Below are 22,413 nucleotides of genomic sequence, written 5' to 3'. Positions count from 1 at the left end.
GGATTAGTGCTATCTGCAGTGAGTAGAGCACCCTGTGAAACACACCTTAGAAGATCTGACAACTTCAGGATCTTTCTCCCCTTCTATATGTGTATTAAACTCAGATTAACACTAATGACAATTACACGCTCATCAAGGGAAGACTAGACTCTTAAGTGATGTTTACATCTGAACAGTCAAATGTTAAACATTCAATATTAGACATGAATATTTAATACTTATGCTTTTTTTCTTTAACCACATCATTAAATTTTTACCACTTGGGACTATGAAACCTTTCAGTTACTAATGATCAAATTTAAATATTGATCCTCTTTGAGAGGCTAAGGGTAATGCTCACTTAGGACAAAAAATTCTGCCCTGTGTGCCTTGATGTGTGGTGATCAGGAGGAGAAGGCACAGGGAGAACAAAGTCAAATATTCTGCTCAGGTTCAGAGTTTTGATTTGGGCTCATCTCTAGCTCAAAAGGAAGAGTACCAGCTACTAACCAATGCCGTTTCCTGCAGCAGCCATGTATGCTCCTAGGTCATTCATCCAAAGACTGAGCCTGGAGTCTAAGATCTGATGCAGTGGCAGTCTGAGCTTGTATGCAAAATGCTGGGCAAACTTTAACTGAACAGAACAAAAAGGGGAAAGAACAGTTCTAATCAATTCATTTATATATGGGGCAATAAGCATTTAATTACTTGGGTATAATTTATAAAGTTGTTTGAAAAATGGTAAGTATATTTTGTGGTGGGGTAAATTTCCACAAATGGCTTATTAAATTTTTCACTTACAAAAGTGATTTTTCTACCTTCCTGTCCTGCTTTTCAGTGAGAAAAAATAAAAAGTGGGAGGGGGGAGGCAGAGACAGTGTGTGTGGTGGGGGTAAGGTGACCAGATAGCAAATGTGAAAAATCGGGACGGGGTGAGGGGTAATAGGTGCCTATACAAGAAAAAGGCCCAAATATCGGGACTGTCCCTATAAAATCGGGACATCTAGTCACCCTGGGGGAGGCAGAGAGGGTAAGATTAAAAACTAAAACGTGTCAAGTTTTGAGTCTATTTGTCAAAAAAATTGGAATAGGCCAATTTTTTAAAGAAAGTCTTTGGACAGGTCAAATTTTTTTCACATTGATTGGGTTTACATGTTCCCTGAAATACCTACTTGGTTCTTTATTCTCTAAATATTTTTGATTTTTTTTTCTCATGAATAAGTTATCCAAGAGGTATCTAGCAGATGTCTTTGCTAGCTGGAATAACTGCCCTTATGTCAACATTTTCCTCTGTCTCAAGTAATGCCAATGGCAAGCTGTACTGTAGGCTAGAGGAGTCCTTTCTTTGCTTTATTAGAAGCAAGTCATCATTACTCACTCAAGCTGTATGTGCTTTCACTGGTTGGCGTTATTTTGCTCTTTCTTGCACATACTGCATTGTGGCAACACCCCACACTTTATAATTTTTTGTTTGATGCATTGTTAATTATGATCATTAGAGTAAATGCGTGTCTTAGCAAAGGCTTAAGCGCTGTACAATGCAGCCTCTGCGTGCATTCCAGTCAAACAACTGCTATCTCTAGACATGATGTGTGGGTGTTATACTACCTGGTATTTTCTGGGTACTACTTCTCTGCAGATGCCATCTATGCTCATTTGTATGGACTCATAAGCAAGAGCTTGGAAACACAGATTAATATTCATGATGGTTCAAGATGCCATTTGTTGTTCGAATTCAGAATTAAGGCTGGATTTCTACAGGAGTCTCAAAGGGGAAAGTTGAAGAGTTTTTCCATAAAGTTACAAAACATTCTGGATGATTAATCATCTTGGGGGCATTTCTTAATTCTTCATTATGTGTAGTTTGACAAGCAGGGAAAATGTTATGTGCTGTTGGCTGTTACTGACTGTACCATAATACAATAATTAGACCTGCTCTGAGGCCACCATAGGGTAACCAAACAGCAAGTGAAAAATCGGGACGGGCATGGGGAGTAATAGCCCCAAATATCGGGACTGTCCCTCTAAAATCAGGACATCTGGTCACCCTAGGCCACCACCAGCCATCACTATAAGGGCTCACAACATTATTGTTAGCAGAAGGGTTGACCTGGAGCAAGTGAGAAGACTGTCTTGCCATGCCTAACGCCTGATAGTCCCTCTGGGTGTCAAGGTTGGCCTAGGAGTCACTTCAGTCTTTGTTTTCCCTGCATTCCAGGATTACCTTAATCACCCTCCGTCTACGCTGTATTTCAAGGGCTGTGTTCAGTGGTGCTTTATCATAACTGGGAGAACACTTTAAAAACACATTCACTGGTATTTATTCAAACCAAAATGCCAGTGGGCTTTGGTATCTCCAACTCCTTTTCTCCCTTTCACAAACATTCACACCAGTGAATGTCTGCTGGCAAACGCATTTGCCAGAAATCTCATGAATACTCGTGTGTGTGTATATATGTAGCCATCTCAAAAATTTTGGGTGTTTGAGAATTATTTCTACTCACAGACTGAATGATGTTTGATTTAGGTGACCAATCACAGGACACAGGGAATTACTGATTCCAAATACTCCAAGTTGCGGTGAGTTGTTTGGGAGGCTGAAACATGTTTGTATAAACCCTTCATCAAAATTTGAAAAATGAACAAATCAGTCTGTGGATCATTTGAACAGGCATAAGAGCTAAATGAATAGAATAAACTGTTGCATATGACTGATATGCCCAGCTCTCTTCTCCATTAATTGGAAGGGGCAGGGGTGCTCATATAGTAAAGTTTTGTGGCTAGCTTCCAGCCTCCCAAGACTCTCTCAATATGTTAGATCCAGAAGCCAAAAGAAGGGGACCCAAGATTATTCTGGAAGAAAGACTCTAGCATGGCAGTGCAAAGCATTAGTGCCAAGCTGGTGGGGTCCTCTCACTTTTTAAGCAAGTGTTGGAATTGCTAATGGGGTTAAAGTATTCTTCTCATTTTGTCATGCTGAGCTGAACAAAAGTGTCATTGTGTGCATGTTTCAAAAGCAAACATGAACAATACAGTAAGAAAATAATGTTTCATTGTTCAGTGCTGGCCTGATGTCTCTTGAATTTCAATTCATCCTAGTTCACGAATGGAAAGAGCTAAAATTCTTCTCTTGGGGGCCCAATCCTGTCCCCATTAAGTCAGCGGCAAAGCTGTCATGGGCTTCAGTGGGAGCTGTCTCAATCCCTGTATACTAATGCCTGGCTCTTGTTAACTTAAATATGAGCCCCTCAAATGTGTCATAGGGCACAAATTGAGCCAAACAGTGGAGGAGAGTAGGGGTCAGGGATGAATTTTTTTTGCTGCTTCAGTTGGTATTATATTAATCCCTTGAATTTTGTAAATGTAATTATTTTTCTTTTTAATCATTTAACGGTGCTTCAGATGGTAGGAAATGCCAGCCTACCTTTGAATGAGCTGTCTTTTGATAAGGTCACCTCAGGGCTCAAATAGCAGTGAGTGAGGAGCGACAGAATTCTAATTAGCTAATGTATGTGAAATGGATTGCTGCCATTCTGATTAGTCTCGTTAGTCAAAATAATATTGTCCTATTCCCATCTGTTGAACAGGTGCTGCTTGCTCATTTCTGTAGAGAGCAGAAGTGGAGGAGGAGGCTGCGCTTTGAAACCCATATCCTGTGGAAAGGCCATTGCAATTTCCAGTGCTATACAGAAGCTATTTATGCTTCCTAGTACTTAACTTCAAGGGATTTTTCAGGGCTTGTTTAATTTATTTTTTTTTTGACTGTGGTGGGACCTTACCTTTATCACCTGCAAGGCTAGTGAATGCCCCCAGTTAGTCATGCTCTGCACCTAGGGAGGTGAGTAGCTAATTGGCTCCCAGCCAGAGGGGGCAGAGCTAAGTATAATAAGTAGACTGAAGAGCCCCAGTTGTGGGGGAGATTGCAGAGGAGGTAGGTCTCTCTGTCAGAGGAAAAGCCCAGGTGGATAAAGAGGGGAAGTGCACTACAAGGCAAGGTAGGCTCCTACAGAGGAAGCCCTGAGACAGGGTTTTGCAAGTTGAAAGAGAAGAGTTCAGTAGCCCAAGGGGACAGAAGAGTTATTCAGATTTATATGGACTTGTTCATGATACCTGGGAAGGGGTTCGAACTTTGTGACTTTGCTGCTGGCTCCAGACCTCTGGCTAACAGCCAGCAGGAGACACTGAAGCCAAAGATACCAGTGACATTGCACCCAGGCACAAAGGGGCACTTCCAGGATAAGGGTGCCCCACCACAGTAGTAGTAATCACAAAATGATCTTTGTAAGCAGGTAAATTAAAGCTAATGGAGAATTTTACACAGAGGGTTATAGTGTGTGTGAAGAGTGGTGGTGATACTATTAATTATAATGATCAGCTGGAACCACGTCTAGACATCAGTGATAAGTTTGGGTTTTATTATGTACTGTACAGATAGTGGTAAGGGTTAACCTGTACGTAGCAAGCTGGACACAAGACCATGTGTATTCTACATGACAAGGTGAAGCTACCTCTTGCAAGGAGGCCCCCGGCTTCTATGTCATATTGGTGTTGAATTTAGGCAGTGCCTTCAAATAAACTTTGAAAAAGTGTTTCTAGTGAATTAAATGTGAAGCTGAATAATAAGTACAGTATTCCTGTGTTTTGCATTGGTATTAGATTAACTTTATTTTGTGTAGCTCCCAAACTTTCAGTGTACCAGATTTCTTTCTACGGGAAACTACTTCTACAATGGAATGAGAGATCTAGGGGATTTTTGCAACTGTGGAAGCATGAGAGACATCTTGAGGTTCTCCTCCCCCACCCCCACACTCTAAGGCTTTTAGCACTGGGCAGGGATATAACTCCACTCTTCATCCCCCTTGTCAGTAGGTGCAGAGATTTCAAGCCACCTCAAATGTCAAAACACGAGCACTGTAAGACACCAAGCACCTGCCCCAGTGCTCAGTATCTATCATAGCACACTGTCATCGTTAGGCCTCAGAGTTAACACACTGAAATTAACAGGAACAGTTAATATCTCTTAGAGCTGTTTCTTAGTCTATGAAATACTGGAGAATGATGGGGAAGCTATTAATTCAGGAATATCCACTTCCTGGCTCCAGCTAGGCTGGTAAGGTTTATTCTTCCCAGACCAAAACCTAGGAGGAAAAGTGATAACCCTACGGATTTTGGCTTAGGGAAGAAGAGGGGTTGAGTGGGTTGCTAGCAGTTGCCCAGATAGCTGAAGAGAGACAGACAGACAGACAGCAGCAAGCAGACTGTCTGCCCCAACCCAGAGTTGAAGATCGGTGGGCTGAGGGGAATGTACAAAAGCTTTCAAGGAAAGATTATGTTGTAGATAACACCTTTTGGGTATAGGCCTTTATCTGTTTTATCCCTTGCTCTGCTTGATATGTATCTTTGTGTGAATAAATAATACTTTGTTTTGAAGAAGCTGGTTTTGGTTCACTTGTGACTGCATCTAATTAACAGGCTCCCAGAAGAAAAGGGCTGACATGTCCAACACCATTGGATCTGTAAGGTTAACACAGGAGGTAATCAGAGGGTTGATAGTCTATAGATCCAGTCTAGGAGTGGAAGTGCTGTATGGTTCCACCTCAGAGAGGGGTGAAGGTAGTGAAACATGTCCCAACGGAGTGCACTCAAAAGGGACATGAGTTCTAAAACACTGCTTGCCCTGTCGCTGTGATAGTGGTCATAGAGGTGGGCTGTGATTATCTGCAATAAGTGACAAACAGCTGTAAAAACAAATTTTGCCAAAAGTAAAACAAGAGGAAAAGTGGTTTATATTTTTTGGAGAGAGAGAGAGAAGGCAAGGACAGTTAAAGAAAATGACTTATGCACAGCAGTAAGTAGAGATGTGCAGAGAAAGGGGGGATAAACCCAAGACAGCTTGAAAAATCAAAGCTGGTTGAGCTGCTGTGTGCTGAAGACTATATTTTGATGATTTTGAGATGTGCACTAAAAAAGAGTCAAACATACCAAACCTATTTAATTTCTCACGCAGACAACTCAGAAATCAAGGTTTCCAACAACATACCATAAAGCCACTTTTTTTTGAGCTCTTACAGTGTACAGGAGGGATGTGCATCAGCATTCAACATCCATCCCTTTGAATTTGAGACCTATTGCATTCCTGGGCATTTGGCTAGGCAGGCCTTTTTTGTCAGATCAAGACTGCTTCTTAGGTTCTTCTCTCGTCTTTTTCCACATGAAACAATGTGGTGGAGACAGGGTAGAAGGTCATTCACCATGCTGGAGAGAAGAATGAATAACAGCTAGGAAAGGGTACAAGCTCCCTTAGCTCAGCTATACCTACTTACTCAAGCCTGAAGAGAGGTAGCCACTATGCATTTGTAAGGGGACTGTTGCCCCCTTACTAACATTCAGTGGGGTATTTTAGTTGCTAGCTCCCTACTAAAAAGAGGGAAGGGTCGATGGGGAATCAGGACCCTGAGACTGACAGCACCCAGAAACAATGGGGAGAGGCCAATGCTCCAGGTCAGTCTGAACGACAGCGTGGGCAGGCTAATCAGGGAGTCAGGAGGCCAGGGAGGTCCTGTCCTCCGTGTGAGCCGGATTTGCCTGGGTCAGACAGAGTCGGGCCGAGCTAAGGAGAAAGCAGGGGCCCAAGCTGAGCTGGGGAGCAGAGCTGTGCCAGATCCAGAGGGACCAGAAAAGCAGCCCAGAGAGAGCAGACCCTGTCCTGGAAGCAGAGCTGCACCCCAAAGCCAGAGGCACAGGCCAGAGAGAGCAGACCTGTCCTGGGAGCAGAGCTGCAGCAACCAGAGCCAGAGGGGCCAAAGAAGCAGCCCGGGGAGCTGGAGGCAGAGCAGCAGCAGCAGTGCAGAAACAGAGTGGTGGAGCTGGGGCTGGAGCGATCTGGACCTGCGTGTGGTGAGCAGCTGGGGAGACCGAGGGGGACCCTGGGCAGCGGGCCCAGCACAGGGAGACGCCTCAGCCAAGAGGCTCTGCAGGCCAGGCTTGGATCATAACCCCAACAGGGCGGGGGTGACACTGGGAAGAAGGGTCCTACCACTTAGAGCCTGAGAGCGTGTGGCCACCACCAGAGCAAGTAAGTGTCCAACCCACAGCATCCCTGCAGCACAGCCAGGGCCTGAGAAGGCGGCCTGGGACTTACAAGGAACAGACTGTGAACTGCCCTGACATTCCAGAGACACTGTTTGTGATGTTCCCTGCCACAGAGCGGGTCGATGTGTTTCCTTTAACCTTTCCCATTTTTCCTTATTCTTTTTAAAATTAATTGTTGATTAAATAACTTGCATTTGCTTTAACTTGTATGTAATGGTCAGTGGGTCAGAGAAGTGCCCAGTGCAGAGAGAGTACCCCAGAGTGGGGACACCCTAGCCCCTGTCCTAAGTGACCACAGCAGGGTTGGGGGTCAAGCCCCCCAGGAATCCTGGGCCCAGCCTTGTTGGGGTTACGAGGACTCTGCCAGACAGGAGAGTGGAAGGGGAGTCCTCAAGGGCAGGGAGGCCACTGGGTAAAGGAAGTGGGAGCGAGGACTCAGATCCTTTCGCTAGCCCACTTCACCGGGGTAGTGCAGAAGCCAGGAAAGTTCCCTACAATAGCGGGACTATTCCCCCGCTTACACATTCTTCTAGCTCATATTCTATGGGGAAAGGGAAGAACAGAAGCAGATGAATCTTCTTCCATCACCAAGCAGGGTCTAAGCTGATTGACACTGTGTAAATATAATTTCTTTCCTCCCTGAGGAGGGTCTCTTCTCTCTCCCTGTATGGCTGGGTCACCAGAGAGTGCTTAATGGCTCAAATGCCACCTCTAGTCCATGGCCGTGTAGAGGGCTCTCTGGAAAACCATGAGGTGGAGAGGCAGAGCTTAGATGGGCATGGAAGACGTGCACTGCCTTGGGCCAGGGAGAGACAGGCTTCCTCCTGGCCTGCAGAGATTTGGAAGAACCAATAACAGAGTTTGGGGCTGTAATAATACCTCACCCTTAGGTAGGGCTTTGCTTTTATAGATCTTTATAAAGGGGGACTGTATCATTATCTCTATTTTCAGTTGGAGGAGCTGAGGCACCGAGAGTTGAAGTAACCTGACCAAGGTCACTCAGCTGGCCAGTAGCAGAGTTGGGAATAGAACCCAGGTCTGTTGGCTCCCAGTCTACTGGTGCCCTACCTGCAATGAGAAGCACGGTAATTATCCCTGAAGCATAGAGCTTCTGCACAGATGGACTTGGCTTTCCATGGATCCCTAGGGATGAGCAGGGTTTCTGGGCAGCCCTGCAGCCTATTCTGCAGGAGTGTGTCACATCCCCCCCACATGGAATGTAGTGGCTAATTCCACAAGGATCCCCTCGAAGTTTTTGTTGTTGTTTTTCTCCCTCTGGAAGCCACTTCACGTGGTTATGCTCTGGGAGTGGGCATCCCAGAGCCTTGAGGACAGCGCAGTCACTAAGCATGCTGGACTAAGCCAGCTGCACATCATCAATATATCCAGAAACCCACGTGTGTCAGAAATAGTTTTCTCAACATGAATATTTCTGTCATTGAGGATATTATGAAAAACATACTTGGGCTGGTTCCCATCACTGAGTAGTGGCTGTGAGTAATGAATGACTCACATAGACATAAAACCGCCCTGCTTAATAGAGGGTCCTGAACCCAAAACTCCAGATCTAAACACTCTGCACTGTATATCTGAAATCTGGTGCAGATCCAAATTTTATGGCTAGAGCCAATTGGGACATTTGGGCACTGCCACAATATAAATGTTTACTACTACATACTAAACCATACTAATCTCTGCTTAATTATCTAATTAATAGAAGTCCAGTCACTGTTGTGATATTGATAAGAAAGTCTCAAAGAATTTGCTAAAAATAATTAAAAAGGCAGACATACAGGACCCAAGTCCACCTTCAGATATTTGTATACAGCTCCCATTGAAGTTACTGGCATAGCAGACTTTGATCCACCTTTAAAGCAGAGAGTGAGTGCACTTTATGGGGGTTCGCTCCATAATTTAATAGGATGTCTGTACATGAATCATTAACTGCAGAGTATTTGGAGTATTTAAAAACATTTAATTCTCGTTTCATTACCAAGTGGAAGATAATTTTTTTAGTTTCAAGTGGCTTTTAAGATTCCAAAATGATAAAGCTCCGCTTCCTAAGGGACAATATTGAAAAGTTAAATGTGATTAGTTATATTATCTCAGCCTTAACTATAGGGATGCTATTGCCAAATCGTTATAGAATGTCAAAATATTAAAATAATGCATTTGTTGGACTTTTTCTCGCAGTCATACATATAGTTATCCAGCAACCTAGTTATATGTCTCCTTTCTGTTTGGTTCAAAAAATGGTGAAAACCAATGAAGAGGGAGTTTTGCCAAGGGCTATGCCAACAGGAGTTGAAGACCTGGTAGGGCTATCCCAGCTAGACAGGACAAAGGGTAGGGACCAGACAACAGTCTATTGGTGGCATAGACAGGGCTGTTTGGCCTGCTAACCAGTCATGGCCCACAGACTTCAGTGGAGCAGCTGCTTTCTGCTTCCGTCTTCTGTGGCATTAGCAAACACGCTTTGGTGCTGCTGCACAGTGGTGACTTTAGCCCTCAATGGTTCTGCATGCATTTGTCGCAATCATTTCACCTGCCCATTTGCATGCAGGCGGTGTGAGAACGTTGGTTGTTCGTTATTGATTCGGAGTGACTTCAGCATCTTTAATCTTCTCACATGACCGAACAACCCTCTTTAGGGATAGCACTGCCTTCCCTAAACCGGGGAAGGAGTAGAAAAGGATTCCTAAACATCATAGAATCATAGAATCATAGAATATCAGGGTTGGAAGGGACCCCAGAAGGTCATCTAGTCCAACCCCCTGCTCAAAGCAGGACCAATTCCCAGTTAAATCATCCCAGCCAGGGCTTTGTCAAGCCTGACCTTAAAAACCTCTAAGGAAGGAGATTCTACCACCTCCCTAGGTAACGCATTCCAGTGTTTCACCACCCTCTTAGTGAAATAATGCATTTGTTGGACTTTTTGGACATCGCTCGCTCCATTATCAACTTGCTAGTATGCTGCATCTAGCTGGTCATCCAACTGTGTGGTAAAAAGCAACTTCACACACAAAACACTGAATTTTGCATCCTAGTCTATCCACACTCTCTCTGATCATCAAAGCAGTAGTATACTACCACAAGAGCAGTTCCTATTGCAACATTTGGATAATTCTGCTTCTTTTCCAGGTGGAAGCTAGGCAATGTAGAAGCAGATGCGCGTGCACACACGTTAACTTAACTTTTTCTGCTCTCAAAGTTTCAGTTCAGTTAAACTTTTTAGATGGAGGTCCCTATCAGTTCTTGTTTTATCTAAGATGCTTAAAGCTAATTATTATTTCAGGAACATAATAAATCAGCAGCAGATGCACTCTTAAGGAACAGATGAAGACCGCAGGTGTGAGTTGTGGGGATCATCTCTTCCACAAATGTACTATGTGGTCTCAGACAAATCACTAAGTTCTCCATTCGAAGTTCCCATCTCTACTGCTGATAAAATGTATAGTCAATTCCTTGATCATACTTTAGTATGTAATGAAATTGTAGTCAAGAGACCAAATAACCAGTGTCAGTCAGATTTATTGCTAAAAGCCCATCAGAATATAGTACAGGGAAAAGGTTCAGTAAGATACCTGTCTCTAGGAAGCCATCATGTGCAGCGTTGTTACATTCCCCTTACACAGATGGTGTTCTTCTAAAATTACACCTCTAAAGCCATCTTTTTACACCTTACCCTGTACAAGTAAATGGTACTGTATACACTGTCTTAAACTAGATATAACCAATCAGCTTTCTGCCTTGTTTTTCTGGTACCATGGCATATCTTACCCTTGTCCTTCAGTACTGGTCTGCCCAAGTAACTCACTTCTTGTTGCTATGGTAAAGCACTCATCTATCCTAGTCTTGACAGCTTCCCTCTTTGCCTAGGCCAAAACTTTCTTCAGTGGATGCAAGGGGTTATGGGATACTTACCATAAGTGATCAGGGTTCTACAAAAAGCATAAGCCAATTTAGGCTATATAACTGCTACTCTATTACTATTATATGCATTGTGTATAACAAGAACATAAGAATGGCCCTACTGGGTCAGACCAAAGGTCCATCTAGCCCAGTATCCTGTCTTCCAACAGTGGCCAGTGCCAGGTGCCCCAGAGGGAATGAACAGAACAGGTAATCATCAAGTGATCCATCCCCTGTCGGTCATTCCCAGTTTCTGGCAAACAGAGGCTAGGGACATCAATAACGTGTTGGTAATTTAGTCTACAAATATATATGCTAGCCTTGCATAAATTAGTCAATAATACAGTTGGGTAAATACCTCACTACCCACTTCAAAGGCATGCTGTGAGGATTAGCTACTTTGTTATGTGTGCAGTGCTATGTTAAGTGACACGTTGATCATGAAAACATTCCTAATTGTTAATAAAGGAGGGAATAATATCAGACCATAACATTGTTTTTGTAAATAATGCTTTTCAGAGGTGTCCATGAGGCAGCTGCAGGTGTCTAACTAATTTTAATGATAGATTGATCTGTTTCAGATTTGGGTTTCAGATGTGGTGACCTAGCTGACAGATAAGCATTACAATAGTTTATAATGTACCCCCCCCACACACACAAAACCCACCCCAACATAGCAGTGACTCATTTGTAAGAGCTAGAGATTTCAATAGAAAGGAATTAATTGACTGGCAAACTTCAGTGTTAAACTGAGTTTTTTTTCAATATGAAAAGAAATGGGCAGTTGCAGATAACAATGGGTGAGGATGTTGCTATTCTTGGTAGGAACATTACCGTGGTCATTATATAATAGAAGCTGTTGTGTGTTCTGGGTAAAGATTAAGGGGAAAGGGAGGATTAGAAACCTGATCACTTGGAACAGTAAATAGAAGAACACAGCAAAGGAAAGAGCTAAGGCTTCTAGGAAAACCAAATGGGCCATATGGTACAGTAATTTAAAACAGTACCAAAAAGGGCAAAAACATTCTCAGCAAGTAATTATAAATGCAGAAAGAATCCACTGGCAGGGCTAGTGTGGAAATATGGCAAGAGGTTTTTGGATGTAAAATGTTAGGAAGAATAACAATGTGAATGGCCAACAAGGGACAAAGTTTAAATGGAAACTACACTCATTGTGGTCAGGGTAGCGTGTTGCAGGTTTCCTGTAGCGAGATGAGCTCCATGTACCATGTGTAAATTACCGTTACGGTTTCAACTGTCATTTTTAGCTAAAGTGGGCATTTGAGTCTCTTGCTAGTGGCAACAATATTACAGAACTATGCTGACAGTCTGGAGTCCTCAATGGTCACAGGGGCAATCAGTATCCGAGCTGGCATTAAAACTGCAGGTGTTCTGTGCTTCCAGAGCCTGGTTTAGTTAGTCCACTATAAACATTACCTCCTTCAGTATTGAGCTTTCGCCCTTGTGGGCAGAGGAGACATTGGCTGCTCAGCAGAGAAGCTGCTGCAGCTAGCTGGTGTCTGAAAACCAAGAACTAAGTACGGGGAGTTGGTAGGGCTGTTAGGTTGACCAGCTGATATCCCACCCCAGGTCCACAAAGTTTCTGAATCCATGTTGCTTGTTGAAAGAAATGTGATTCTGCATCTTGATACAGTTTATTAATAAATTTAAACATAAAATCAAGAAAACATCACAAAAGCTAAGCTGTTATTAATAATCAACATAATTAGTAGAGTAATACTGTAACTAAACAATATCAAATAAAGGTCAAATCATCAAATTACCATCAATACTGGAATTAAGTAATCAAATTAGTTAAATCAGGAAATTAATACAACAAAATCAATCTTTATCAGTTTTAAGAAGGTGGTTGTCTAGTTATGAATCCCCAACTAAAGAATTTTACTGAAGTTAATCAAATCTATAACTTTAATCTTAATAGTGAGACCAAATTTATCTAATGTCTAAACCACAACTTACTTAGATTTCAATTCTAATAAGGTAGCTAAGCCTTTCCCTGAGATTATAATATAGACTTCAACAGAGCTCTCCTGGCTAAGCAGAGGTTTATCAACTCTTATTCACCAGAAATCACAGATGACAATTTCCAGTCTCTCAGGGCTTTTCAACATAGAACATACTTTAATGAGTAATTGTGAGACAATATCTGAGGCTGTTTAAATCTGGGGATGTGTGGACTTCATACGTATGCTTACATACACATGCACACAGCCACACTTTCACACCCTAAAATTAAAATGATGGGTTGTTCCCAAACTGGCATCATGCTTCTTGCAGGCTGTTTGCCTTCAGATGGAGGGAGAGATTTGGTAAAAGGCTGGAATAGCTTGTTTGTTAATGTTGTGAATTCGTCTCTCCAAGGTGATCAATTTTGGAAATTCTGGAATGTCAGTCAGCTTCTTACCCTTGATACTTACAGTTTGCAAACTTCACTTACTCATCCTTGCAGGCAGCACTTCCAGCCCAAGGTCTTTGGACTATTCAGGATCCTATCCTTGCAGCCATGAAATTTGGTCCAATCTGATTCAAATTAGGACATCCTGCTCTGACCACCAAGTTTGACTTCTGGTGCTATAGCTGGGCCATACCGTCCATGTTGTCCCAGTAATGATACACTGCTCCTCTGGAGCTAGGCCTGCCCCTCAGCTCCCTGGCAACTTGCCTAGTAGGCTGCTGCAGAGCTGGGGCTTCCAGGCTCAGCACTTCAGCAGCCCTGACTGGTGGGCTGCTGTGGAACTGGAATCCTAGACCTTTTTGGCTCCTCAGCAGCTTGCCGTGTGGGGAGATGGGACTGTTGCATTTCTTCCCAAATGGAATCTTTTTGAAAATGTTCCTCCCACAGGAAACTTCACACATCCAATTCCTTGTTCTGATCCACAGGGTTGGGTTTGGTTTTTGTGGATTTTTTAAATTTGTTTCCAGAAATGCAAAGTTTTGCATAGGAGAGAAATTTCAGTTCCAGCACAGCTCTAATCTTAGTAGAGAAAAGTTACTTTAAAACGTAGAGATGAAACCCCATTGAAATCTAAAATTGTCAGGTTTCTATAATGTCTCTATATCCATATGATCTGTATGTCCCTCACAGCCATCCTGAGGAGACTGCACTCTTGGGTTTTGGTTCAATGCAGGATGTTAGAGTGAATCCCTGTGTTTTCTCTGTCTCCGATCAGAAAGTCTGGAGGAAGGGAAGGAGGCAGCTCCTACCAGCCCCACTCCACTCCCCATCATCAATCTTTTGAGTTAAAGGTGCTTTTGTTATAGCTGACGTTGTTCAGAGAGATGGTGTTACTGTGCCAATAGAAAAACTCATTGTGATGGCATAAGCTGTGTCTACACTAGGGGACTCTGCTTGTATAGCTACATGGGCAAAGCATTTGTAGTGTACACAAGGCCTTAGGTGTCTGCTTCTCCTTCCCTGCCTCACAAGGACTGGTCCCACCTCCCAGTAGATTTGAATTCAAAATTCAAATTAATCTCTTAAGGTGGGATCCACAAAGGGACTTAGGTGTTGCAACACTGAGCATCACAACTTCTAACTTTTAAGCATCTAGAAGATGACAGGAACAACGCTGTGATCTACAAAGCTGAGTTAGGTGGTTGGGCTCCCTAGACAATGAATGGCAAGAGATGGGCACCTTAGAATGTGATTCACAAAAACCAGCTTACATGGCATAGAGTGGTCAAGCTAGCCAATGGCTGATGCCCAGAAGAGGGGTATTTCCTATGCTCTGCCCCTCTCTGAGATAAGCACCTAAGTCTGAGCTGCAGGGAGGTGCTTATTTCTGCTTAGCTATCTATGAATGGGACCAGTCTTCTGCAGTTAGCTGTCTCAGGCACCTAATCTGTTTCTTGCAAGAATGAGTTTAGTGTGGAGCAAGGCAGGAGAAGAAGGAGAAGGCGGTGGTGCTTCTGCTGCCCACCTTATAATTTTTAGCCCAGTGATTAGAGCACTGACCCAAGATGTGGAAAACCCAAGTTCAGTTCCCCTCTCTGCTAAAGAGGAAGCAAGGATTTGAACAGGAGTTTCCCACTTCTCAGGAGGGTGCTCTAACCACTGGGCTAAAAGTTTTATGGTGAGTGATAGCACCTGCACCACTACCACCATCTCCTCTTCCTTGGGCCAGACTTTGAATGGGACCCACTTGAGTAGGTGTGCTCAGAGGCCACCTACTGCATTGGGACAGAGTAGCTTCCCTTTATGGGGAATTAAGACCTAGTTTGCCTATGAGTGCCTTATGAAAGCCCACATGGGGGTAATTGTCTTGGATCCAGTAATGGTTCCCCAAACTCAGTTAGAGGGGAACTCCAAAGGGAGTCAAGAAGCTTCTGTGAAGAGAAGATCCAGAAGAGAACTTGAAGAGTAACTAGCTAAAGATAAAAAAAATGAGGAGTACTCATGGCATCTTAGAGACTAACAAATTTATTTGGGCATACGCTTTCGTGGGCTATGCCCAAATAATTTTGTTAGTCTCTAAGGTGCCACAAATACTCTTGGGTTTGGTTTTTTTTTGCTGATACAGACTAACACGGCTATCACTCTGATAGCTAAAGATACAAATTTACAGCAAAAAAAAAAAGTTAAGTACATCAGCAGCAGGAAGCTTGCCAAATAGTCAGCGGTGTTACTGGATAAGCGAGGTGCTGGAGAAGTACTAAATGAAGTGTGGAGAAGCTAAATGAATTCTTTGCATTGGTCTTTTCTGCAGAGGATGTAGGGGATATCCCCACACCCAAGTCATTCTGTTTAGGTGAGAAATCTGACAAACTGTCCCAGATTGAGGAGTCAATAGAGGGCAGTTTGGAACAAATTGATAAATTAAATGGTAAGTCACCAGTACCAGATGGTATTCACTCAAGAATTCCGAAGGAACTCAAGTATGAAATTGTAGGCCTACTTAGTTTGGTATGTAACCATCACTTAAATCAGCCTCTGTACCAGGTGACTGGAGGCTAGCTAATGTAACACTGATTTAAATAAAAATGCTATCCTAGCAACTTCAGCACCAGGCAAATTGGTTGAAACTATAGTAAAGAACAGAATTATCAGATATATAGATGAACACAAAATGTTGTGGAAGAGTTAACAAGGCTTTTGTAAAGGGAAATTATGCTTTATCAACCTTTAATTGAATTTAATTGGAGTGTGTCACCAAGCATGGGGACAAGAGTGATCAAGTTGATATAGTGTATGTGGACTTTCACAAAGCTTTTGACGAGGTCTCACACCAAAGTCTCAAACAAAGTAAGCAGTCCTAGGATAAGAGCGAAGGTCCTCTCATGGATCAGTAACTGGCTAAAAGACTGGAAGAGAAGATAAACTGAGATATACTTTTCACTTGATTTGCCATTGCAATATTATATCCTCTGGGGTAGAACTCTGCAGCTGTGTAGCAGTGCACAGCAGTACTGTCACGGTTCCTCCCCCACTCTGAACTCTAGGGTACAGATGTGGGGACCTGCATGAAAAACCTCCTAAGCTTATCTTTACCAGCTTAGGTCAAAACTTCCCCAAGGTACAAAATATTACACCTTGGACTGGCCGCTACCACCACCAAACTAATACTGGTTACTGGGGAAGAGCTGTTTGGACGCGTCCTTCCCCCCAAAATACTTCCCAAAACCTTGCACCCCACTTCCTGGACAAGGTTTGGTAAAAAGCCTCACCAATTTGCCTAGGTGACTACAGATCCAGACCCTTGGATCTTAAGAACAATGAACAATCCTCCCAACACTTGCACCCCCCCTTTCCTGGGAAATGTTGGATAAAAAGCCTCACCAATTTGCATAGGTGACCACAGACCCAAACCCTTGGATCTGAGAACAATGAACAATCCTCCCAACACTTGCACCCCCCCTTTCCTGGGAAATGTTGGATAAAAAGCCTCACCAATTTGCCTAGGTGACTACAGATCCAGACCCTTGGATCTTAAGAACAATGAACAATCCTCCCAACACTTGCACCCCCCCTTTCCTGGGAAATGTTGGATAAAAAGCCTCACCAATTTGCATAGGTGACCACAGACCCAAACCCTTGGATCTGAGAACAATGAACAATCCTCCCAACACTTGCACCCCCCCTTTCCTGGGAAATGTTGGATAAAAAGCCTCACCAATTTGCATAGGTGACCACAGACCCAAACCCTTGGATCTGAGAACAATGAAAAAGCATTCAGTGTTTTACAAGAAGACTTTTAATAAAAAATAGAAGTAAATAGAAATAAAGAAATCCCCCCTGTAAAATCAGGATGGTAGATATCTTACAGGGTAATTAGATTCAAAAACATAGAGAACCCCTCTAGGCAAAACCTTAAGTTACAAAAAAGATACACAGACAGAAATAGTTATTCTATTCAGCACAATTCTTTTCTCAGCCATTTAAAGAAATCATAATCTAACACATACCTAGCTAGATTACTTACTAAAAGTTCTAAGACTCCATTCCTGTTCTGTCCCCGGCCAAGACGACTACAGACAGACCCAGACCCTTTGTTTCTCTCCCTCCTCCCAGCTTTTGAAAGTATCTTGTCTCCTCATTGGTCATTTTGGTCAGGTGCCAGCGAGGTTACCTTTAGCTTCTTAACCCTTTACAGGTGAGAGGAGCTTTCCCCTGGCCAGGAGGGATTTCAAAGGGGTTTACCCTTCCCTTTATATTTATGACACGCCCCCCAAATCTCAGCTAGGGTGAAACACTGGCTGGGATTTCTTCCTGGAGCTCTAGGAAAACAGAGTTAATAAGACACATGCATCTCTAATTATACTACCAAGTACATAAAGACCAACACTATTTTCCACATCTCAAGGACGATTTTAACCAGTTGATTCTGGGAAACTTTCACGGGAGAGTGCATCAGCCACTTTGTTAGAAGCTCCTGAGATGTGTTGGATGTCGAAATCAAAATCTTGGAGAGCTAAACTCCACCGAAGAAGTTTTTTGTTAGTTTCTTTGACGGTGTGAAGCCACTTTAGTGCAGCATGGTCGGTTTGCAGGTGGAAACGCCGTCCCCAAACATATGGGCGTAGCTTTTCCAGAGCGTAGACAATGGCATAACATTCTTTTTCAGTGACTGACCAGTTGCTTTTCCTCTCAGACAGTTTTTTGCTGAGAAACACTACAGGGTGGAATTCTTGATCAGGTCCTTTCTGCATTAAAACTGCTCCCACACCACGCTCGGATGCATCTGTGGTTACTAGGAACGGTTTGTCAAAGTCTGGGGCCCTTAGTACAGGGTCAGACATGAGTGTCGCTTTAAGCTTGTTAAAGGCCTTCTGACACTTTCCGGTCCACTGAACAGCATTTGGCTGTTTCTTTTTGGTTAGGTCTGTCAGTGGGGCAGCGATTTGGCTGTAGTGTGGTACAAATCGTCTGTAATAACCGGCCAAGCCTAAGAAGGATTGAACCTGTTTCTTTGACTTTGGGACAGGCCACTTTTGGATAGCATCCACTTTGGCCTGTAGGGGGCTGATAGTTCCTTGACCCACCTGGTGTCCAAGGTAAGTCACTCTGTTTAGGCCTATTTGACACTTCTTAGCCTTAACAGTTAGTCCTGCCTCCCTTATGCGCTCAAGGACTTTTTGTAGATGTTCCAGGTGGTCTGCCCAGGAATCCGAAAATATGGCCACATCGTCAAGGTAGGCGACTGCATATTCTCCTAATCCCGCTAGGAGACCATCTACAAGTCTTTGGAAAGTGGCGGGTGCATTTCGCAGCCCGAAAGGGAGTACATTAAATTCATACAGCCCGAGATGTGTGATGAAGGCTGACCTTTCCTTGGCAGATTCATCTAGCGGTACCTGCCAGTACCCCTTGGTTAAGTCCAAGGTAGAGATGAACTGGGCCCGTCCCAGTTTCTCTAATAGTTCATCAGTGCGTGGCATTGGATAGTTGTCTGGGCGAGTTACAGCATTTAGCTTACGGTAGTCCACGCAAAAACGTATTTCCCCATCTGGTTTGGGAACTAGAACCACTGGAGATGCCCATGCACTTTCAGAGGGGCGGATTACACCCATCTGTAACATATCCTGGATCTCCCGTTCTATAGCAGTTTTAGCTTGAGGAGACACCCGGTAAGGTTGGACCCTAATTGGGTGAGCATTACCTGTGTCAATGGAGTGGTATGCCCGTTCAGTCAGTCCTGGGGTGGCTGAGAACGTTGGCGCGTAGCTAGTGCACAGCTCCTGGATCTGCTGTCGCTGCATACGCCCAAGGGTCATGGAGAGGTTCACCTCTTCCACACCACCAGCACATTTCCCTTCGTAGTAGACACCTTTGGGCCACTCAGCGTCGTCTCCTCCCTGGGCTGTAAACTGACAAACCTTTAATTCTCTGGAATAAAAGGGCTTTAGAGAATTAATATGGTACACCTTAGGCTTCCGGTTGGAGGTGGGGAAAGCTATGAGATAATTAACAGCTCCCAGGCGCTCCTGGACCGTGAATGGCCCTTCCCACGATGCTTCCATTTTATGGGCCTGGAGCGCCCTTAAGACCATGACCTGGTCCCCTACTTTGAAGGAACGCTCTCTGGCATGTTTATCATACCAGGCTTTTTGCTCTTTTTGAGCATCCTGTAAGTTTTCTTTAGCAAGGGCTAAAGAGGTTCGGAGGGTGTTTTGTAGGTTGGTTACAAAGTCCAGAATGTTAGTTCCTGGAGAAGGTGTAAATCCCTCCCATTGCTGCTTTACCAACTGCAATGGCCCCTTAACCTCACGGCCATATATAAGTTCAAATGGGGAAAACCCTAAACTGGGATGTGGTACAGCTCTGTAGGCAAAGAGCAACTGCTGCAACACTAGGTCCCAATCATTGGAGTGCTCATTTACAAATTTACGTATCATGGCCCCCAAAGTTCCATTAAACTTCTCCACCATGCCATTTGTTTGATGGTGGTAAGGAGTGGCAACCAAGTGATTTACCCCATGAGCTTCCCAAAGGTTTTTCATAGTTCCTGCCAGGAAATTAGTCCCTGCATCTGTGAGGATGTCGGAGGGCCAACCTACCCTGGCAAAAATGTCTGCTAGTGCCTGGCACACACTTTTAGCCCTGGTGTTGCTTAGAGCTACTGCTTCCGGCCATCGGGTGGCAAAATCCATGAAAGTCAGTATGTACTGCTTTCCTCTGGGTGTCTTTTTCGGAAAAGGACCCAGAATATCCACAGCTACTCGCTGAAATGGAACTTCAATGATGGGGAGTCGCTGTAGAGGGGCTTTGACCTGGTCTTGGGGTTTTCCCACTCTTTGGCACACCTCACAAGACTGGACATAGGTAGAAACATCCTTGCCCATTCCCTCCCAGTGGAATGACCCCCCCAAACGGTCTTTGGTCCTGTTCACCCCAGCATGGCCACTAGGGTGATCATGGGCTAAGCTCAAGAGCTTGGCCCGGTATTTAGTTGGAACTACCAACTGTCTCTGAGGATGCCAGTCTTCCTGGTGTCCCCCAGAAAGAGTTTCCTTGTATAAAAGTCCTCTTTCTACAACAAACCTGGATCGATTAGAAGAGCTGAGAGGCGGTGGGTTGCTCCGTGCCGCCGTCCAAGCTCTCTGGAGGCTTTCATCTGCTTCCTGTTCGGTCTGGAACTGTTCCCATGATGCTGGAGACATCAGTTCCTCATTGGATTGGGGACATAGGCTTGGTCCCTCTGGAAGCGATATAGGGGATGGAGCTGTTTCTGTTGACTGTGAACCGCTCTCCGCTGGTGCACTATGTTGGGATTCAGGCTCCGGCTGAGCCTCTTGTGTAGGGTTATCGGCTGCTGCCAGTTCAGGTTCGGTGGGGCCCTCTGGTGTTGAGGTTGCAAGTACTGGATTCAGTGCTGGCACGGGGTCTGGTGTTGGTTGTTTGGCTGGTTCCGGTTCTGGGACTGGTTCCGTCTGGGTCTCTGGGACTGGATCCACTACTGCTGTTGCAGACATTGGCCTGGGGTCCGGGTCCATCACCTCTGACCGGGCCCTGATAGAAGTTTCCGGAACAGAGCTAGGCCCCACGGCTTGTTTAGCCTGGCTGCGGGTGACCGTTCCCACCCTCTTGGCCTGCTTCACGTGATTGGCCAAGTCTTCCCCCAACAGCATGGGGATGGGATAATCATCATAGACTGCAAAAGTCCACATTCCTGACCAGCCCTTGTACTGGACAGGCAACTTGGCTGTAGGCAAATTGAAAGAGTTGGACTTGAAGGGTTGAATCGTCACTTGGATCTCTGGGTTGATTAAATTGGGGTCCACTAAGGAAGCATGGATAGCTGACACTTGTGCTCCGGTGTCCCTCCACGCGGTGACCTTCTTCCCGCCCACACTCACAGTTTCCCTCCGCTCCAAGGGTATCTGGGAGGTATCTGGGCCTGTGGACCTCTGGTGTGATTCCGGTGCAATGAACTGTAATCTGTTGGGGTTCTTGGGGCAGTTGGCCTTTACATGCCCCAGCTCGTTACATTTAAAACATCGTCCAGCTGACGGGTCACCGGGGCGAGGTGGGTTGCTGGAGAACGGGGTGGTGGGACGATAAGGGGTCTGGAGGGTTCTTTGGGAGGTAGGTGGGGCTTTGGGCGGCCCCCGGTAATAGGGTGTGGTCTGGGGTGGTCCCTTCTGGTCTCCGCTCCAACTGCGACCAGTTTTCTTCTTCTCTGCCACCTCCACCCATCTGGCTCCAATCTCTCCTGCCTCAATTACAGTTTTGGGTTTCCCATCTAGGATGTATCTTTCTATTTCCTCAGGAACACCCTCTAAGAATTGTTCCATTTGCATTAGGAAGGGCAAATTTACTGGAGATTCAACACTTGCTCCTGATATCCAGGCATCCCAATGTTTCACAATGTGGTAGGCATGTCGGGTAAATGACATGTCTGGTTTCCACCTTAGGGCTCGGAACCTCCGACGAGACTGCTCGGGTGTTATCCCCATTCTGACTCTCGCCTTGGATTTAAACAGTTCATACTTGTTCATATGTTCTTTAGGCATTTCAGCTGCCACCTCAGCTAAGGGTCCACTGAGCTGCGGCCTCAGCTCTACCATGTATTGGTCAGTAGAGATGTTGTACCCAAGGCAGGCCCTTTCGAAGTTTTCTAAGAAGGCCTCAGTATCATCACCTGCCTTGTAGGTGGGGAACTTTCTGGGATGGGAAGTGGTACCTGGAGAAGGATTGCTAGGGTTGGTTGGTATATTCTGCTGGGCCTTTATCCTCTCCATCTCCTCCACATGCTTCCTTGCCTCCATTTCCCTCTTGTGGGCAGCCTCCTGTACCTCGTTCTCCAGCCGCATGAGTTCTATCTGTCTTTCATGTTCCCTTTGTTTTTCCTCAGCCTGAAATTTGGCTAATTCCAGCTGTAGTCAAGCCGAGGATTTGGCCATTCTAACCTCTCTGTTTTTAACTAACTTTACACCCGAGGTTTAGAAATAAACAAACAAAACTTGGCTGTA

The 22,413-nt window shown here is 44.6% G+C and overlaps 1 protein-coding gene across 1 annotated transcript; it reads right to left on the bottom strand.

Moving 5' to 3' along the window:
* Nucleotides 1-19,223: 19,223 nt before the first annotated feature.
* On the bottom strand, nt 19,224-22,209 carry LOC311516783 (uncharacterized protein; the record flags this gene model as incomplete). The annotated part of the gene is made up of 3 exons (XM_084621120.1): nt 19,224-19,229; nt 19,267-19,327; nt 20,483-22,209. The coding sequence occupies 3 exons, from the start codon at nt 22,207-22,209 to the stop codon at nt 19,224-19,226; spliced, it is 1,794 nt and encodes a 597-aa protein (XP_084477246.1).
* Between the last annotated feature and the right edge of the window lie 204 nt (nt 22,210-22,413).

The sequence above is a fragment of the Lepidochelys olivacea genome, assembly GCF_965140295.1.
Source record: "Lepidochelys olivacea isolate rLepOli2 genome assembly, chromosome: 2".
Classification (NCBI taxonomy): Eukaryota; Metazoa; Chordata; order Testudines; family Cheloniidae; genus Lepidochelys; species Lepidochelys olivacea.
This window is presented reverse-complemented; position numbering and strand designations above follow the sequence as displayed.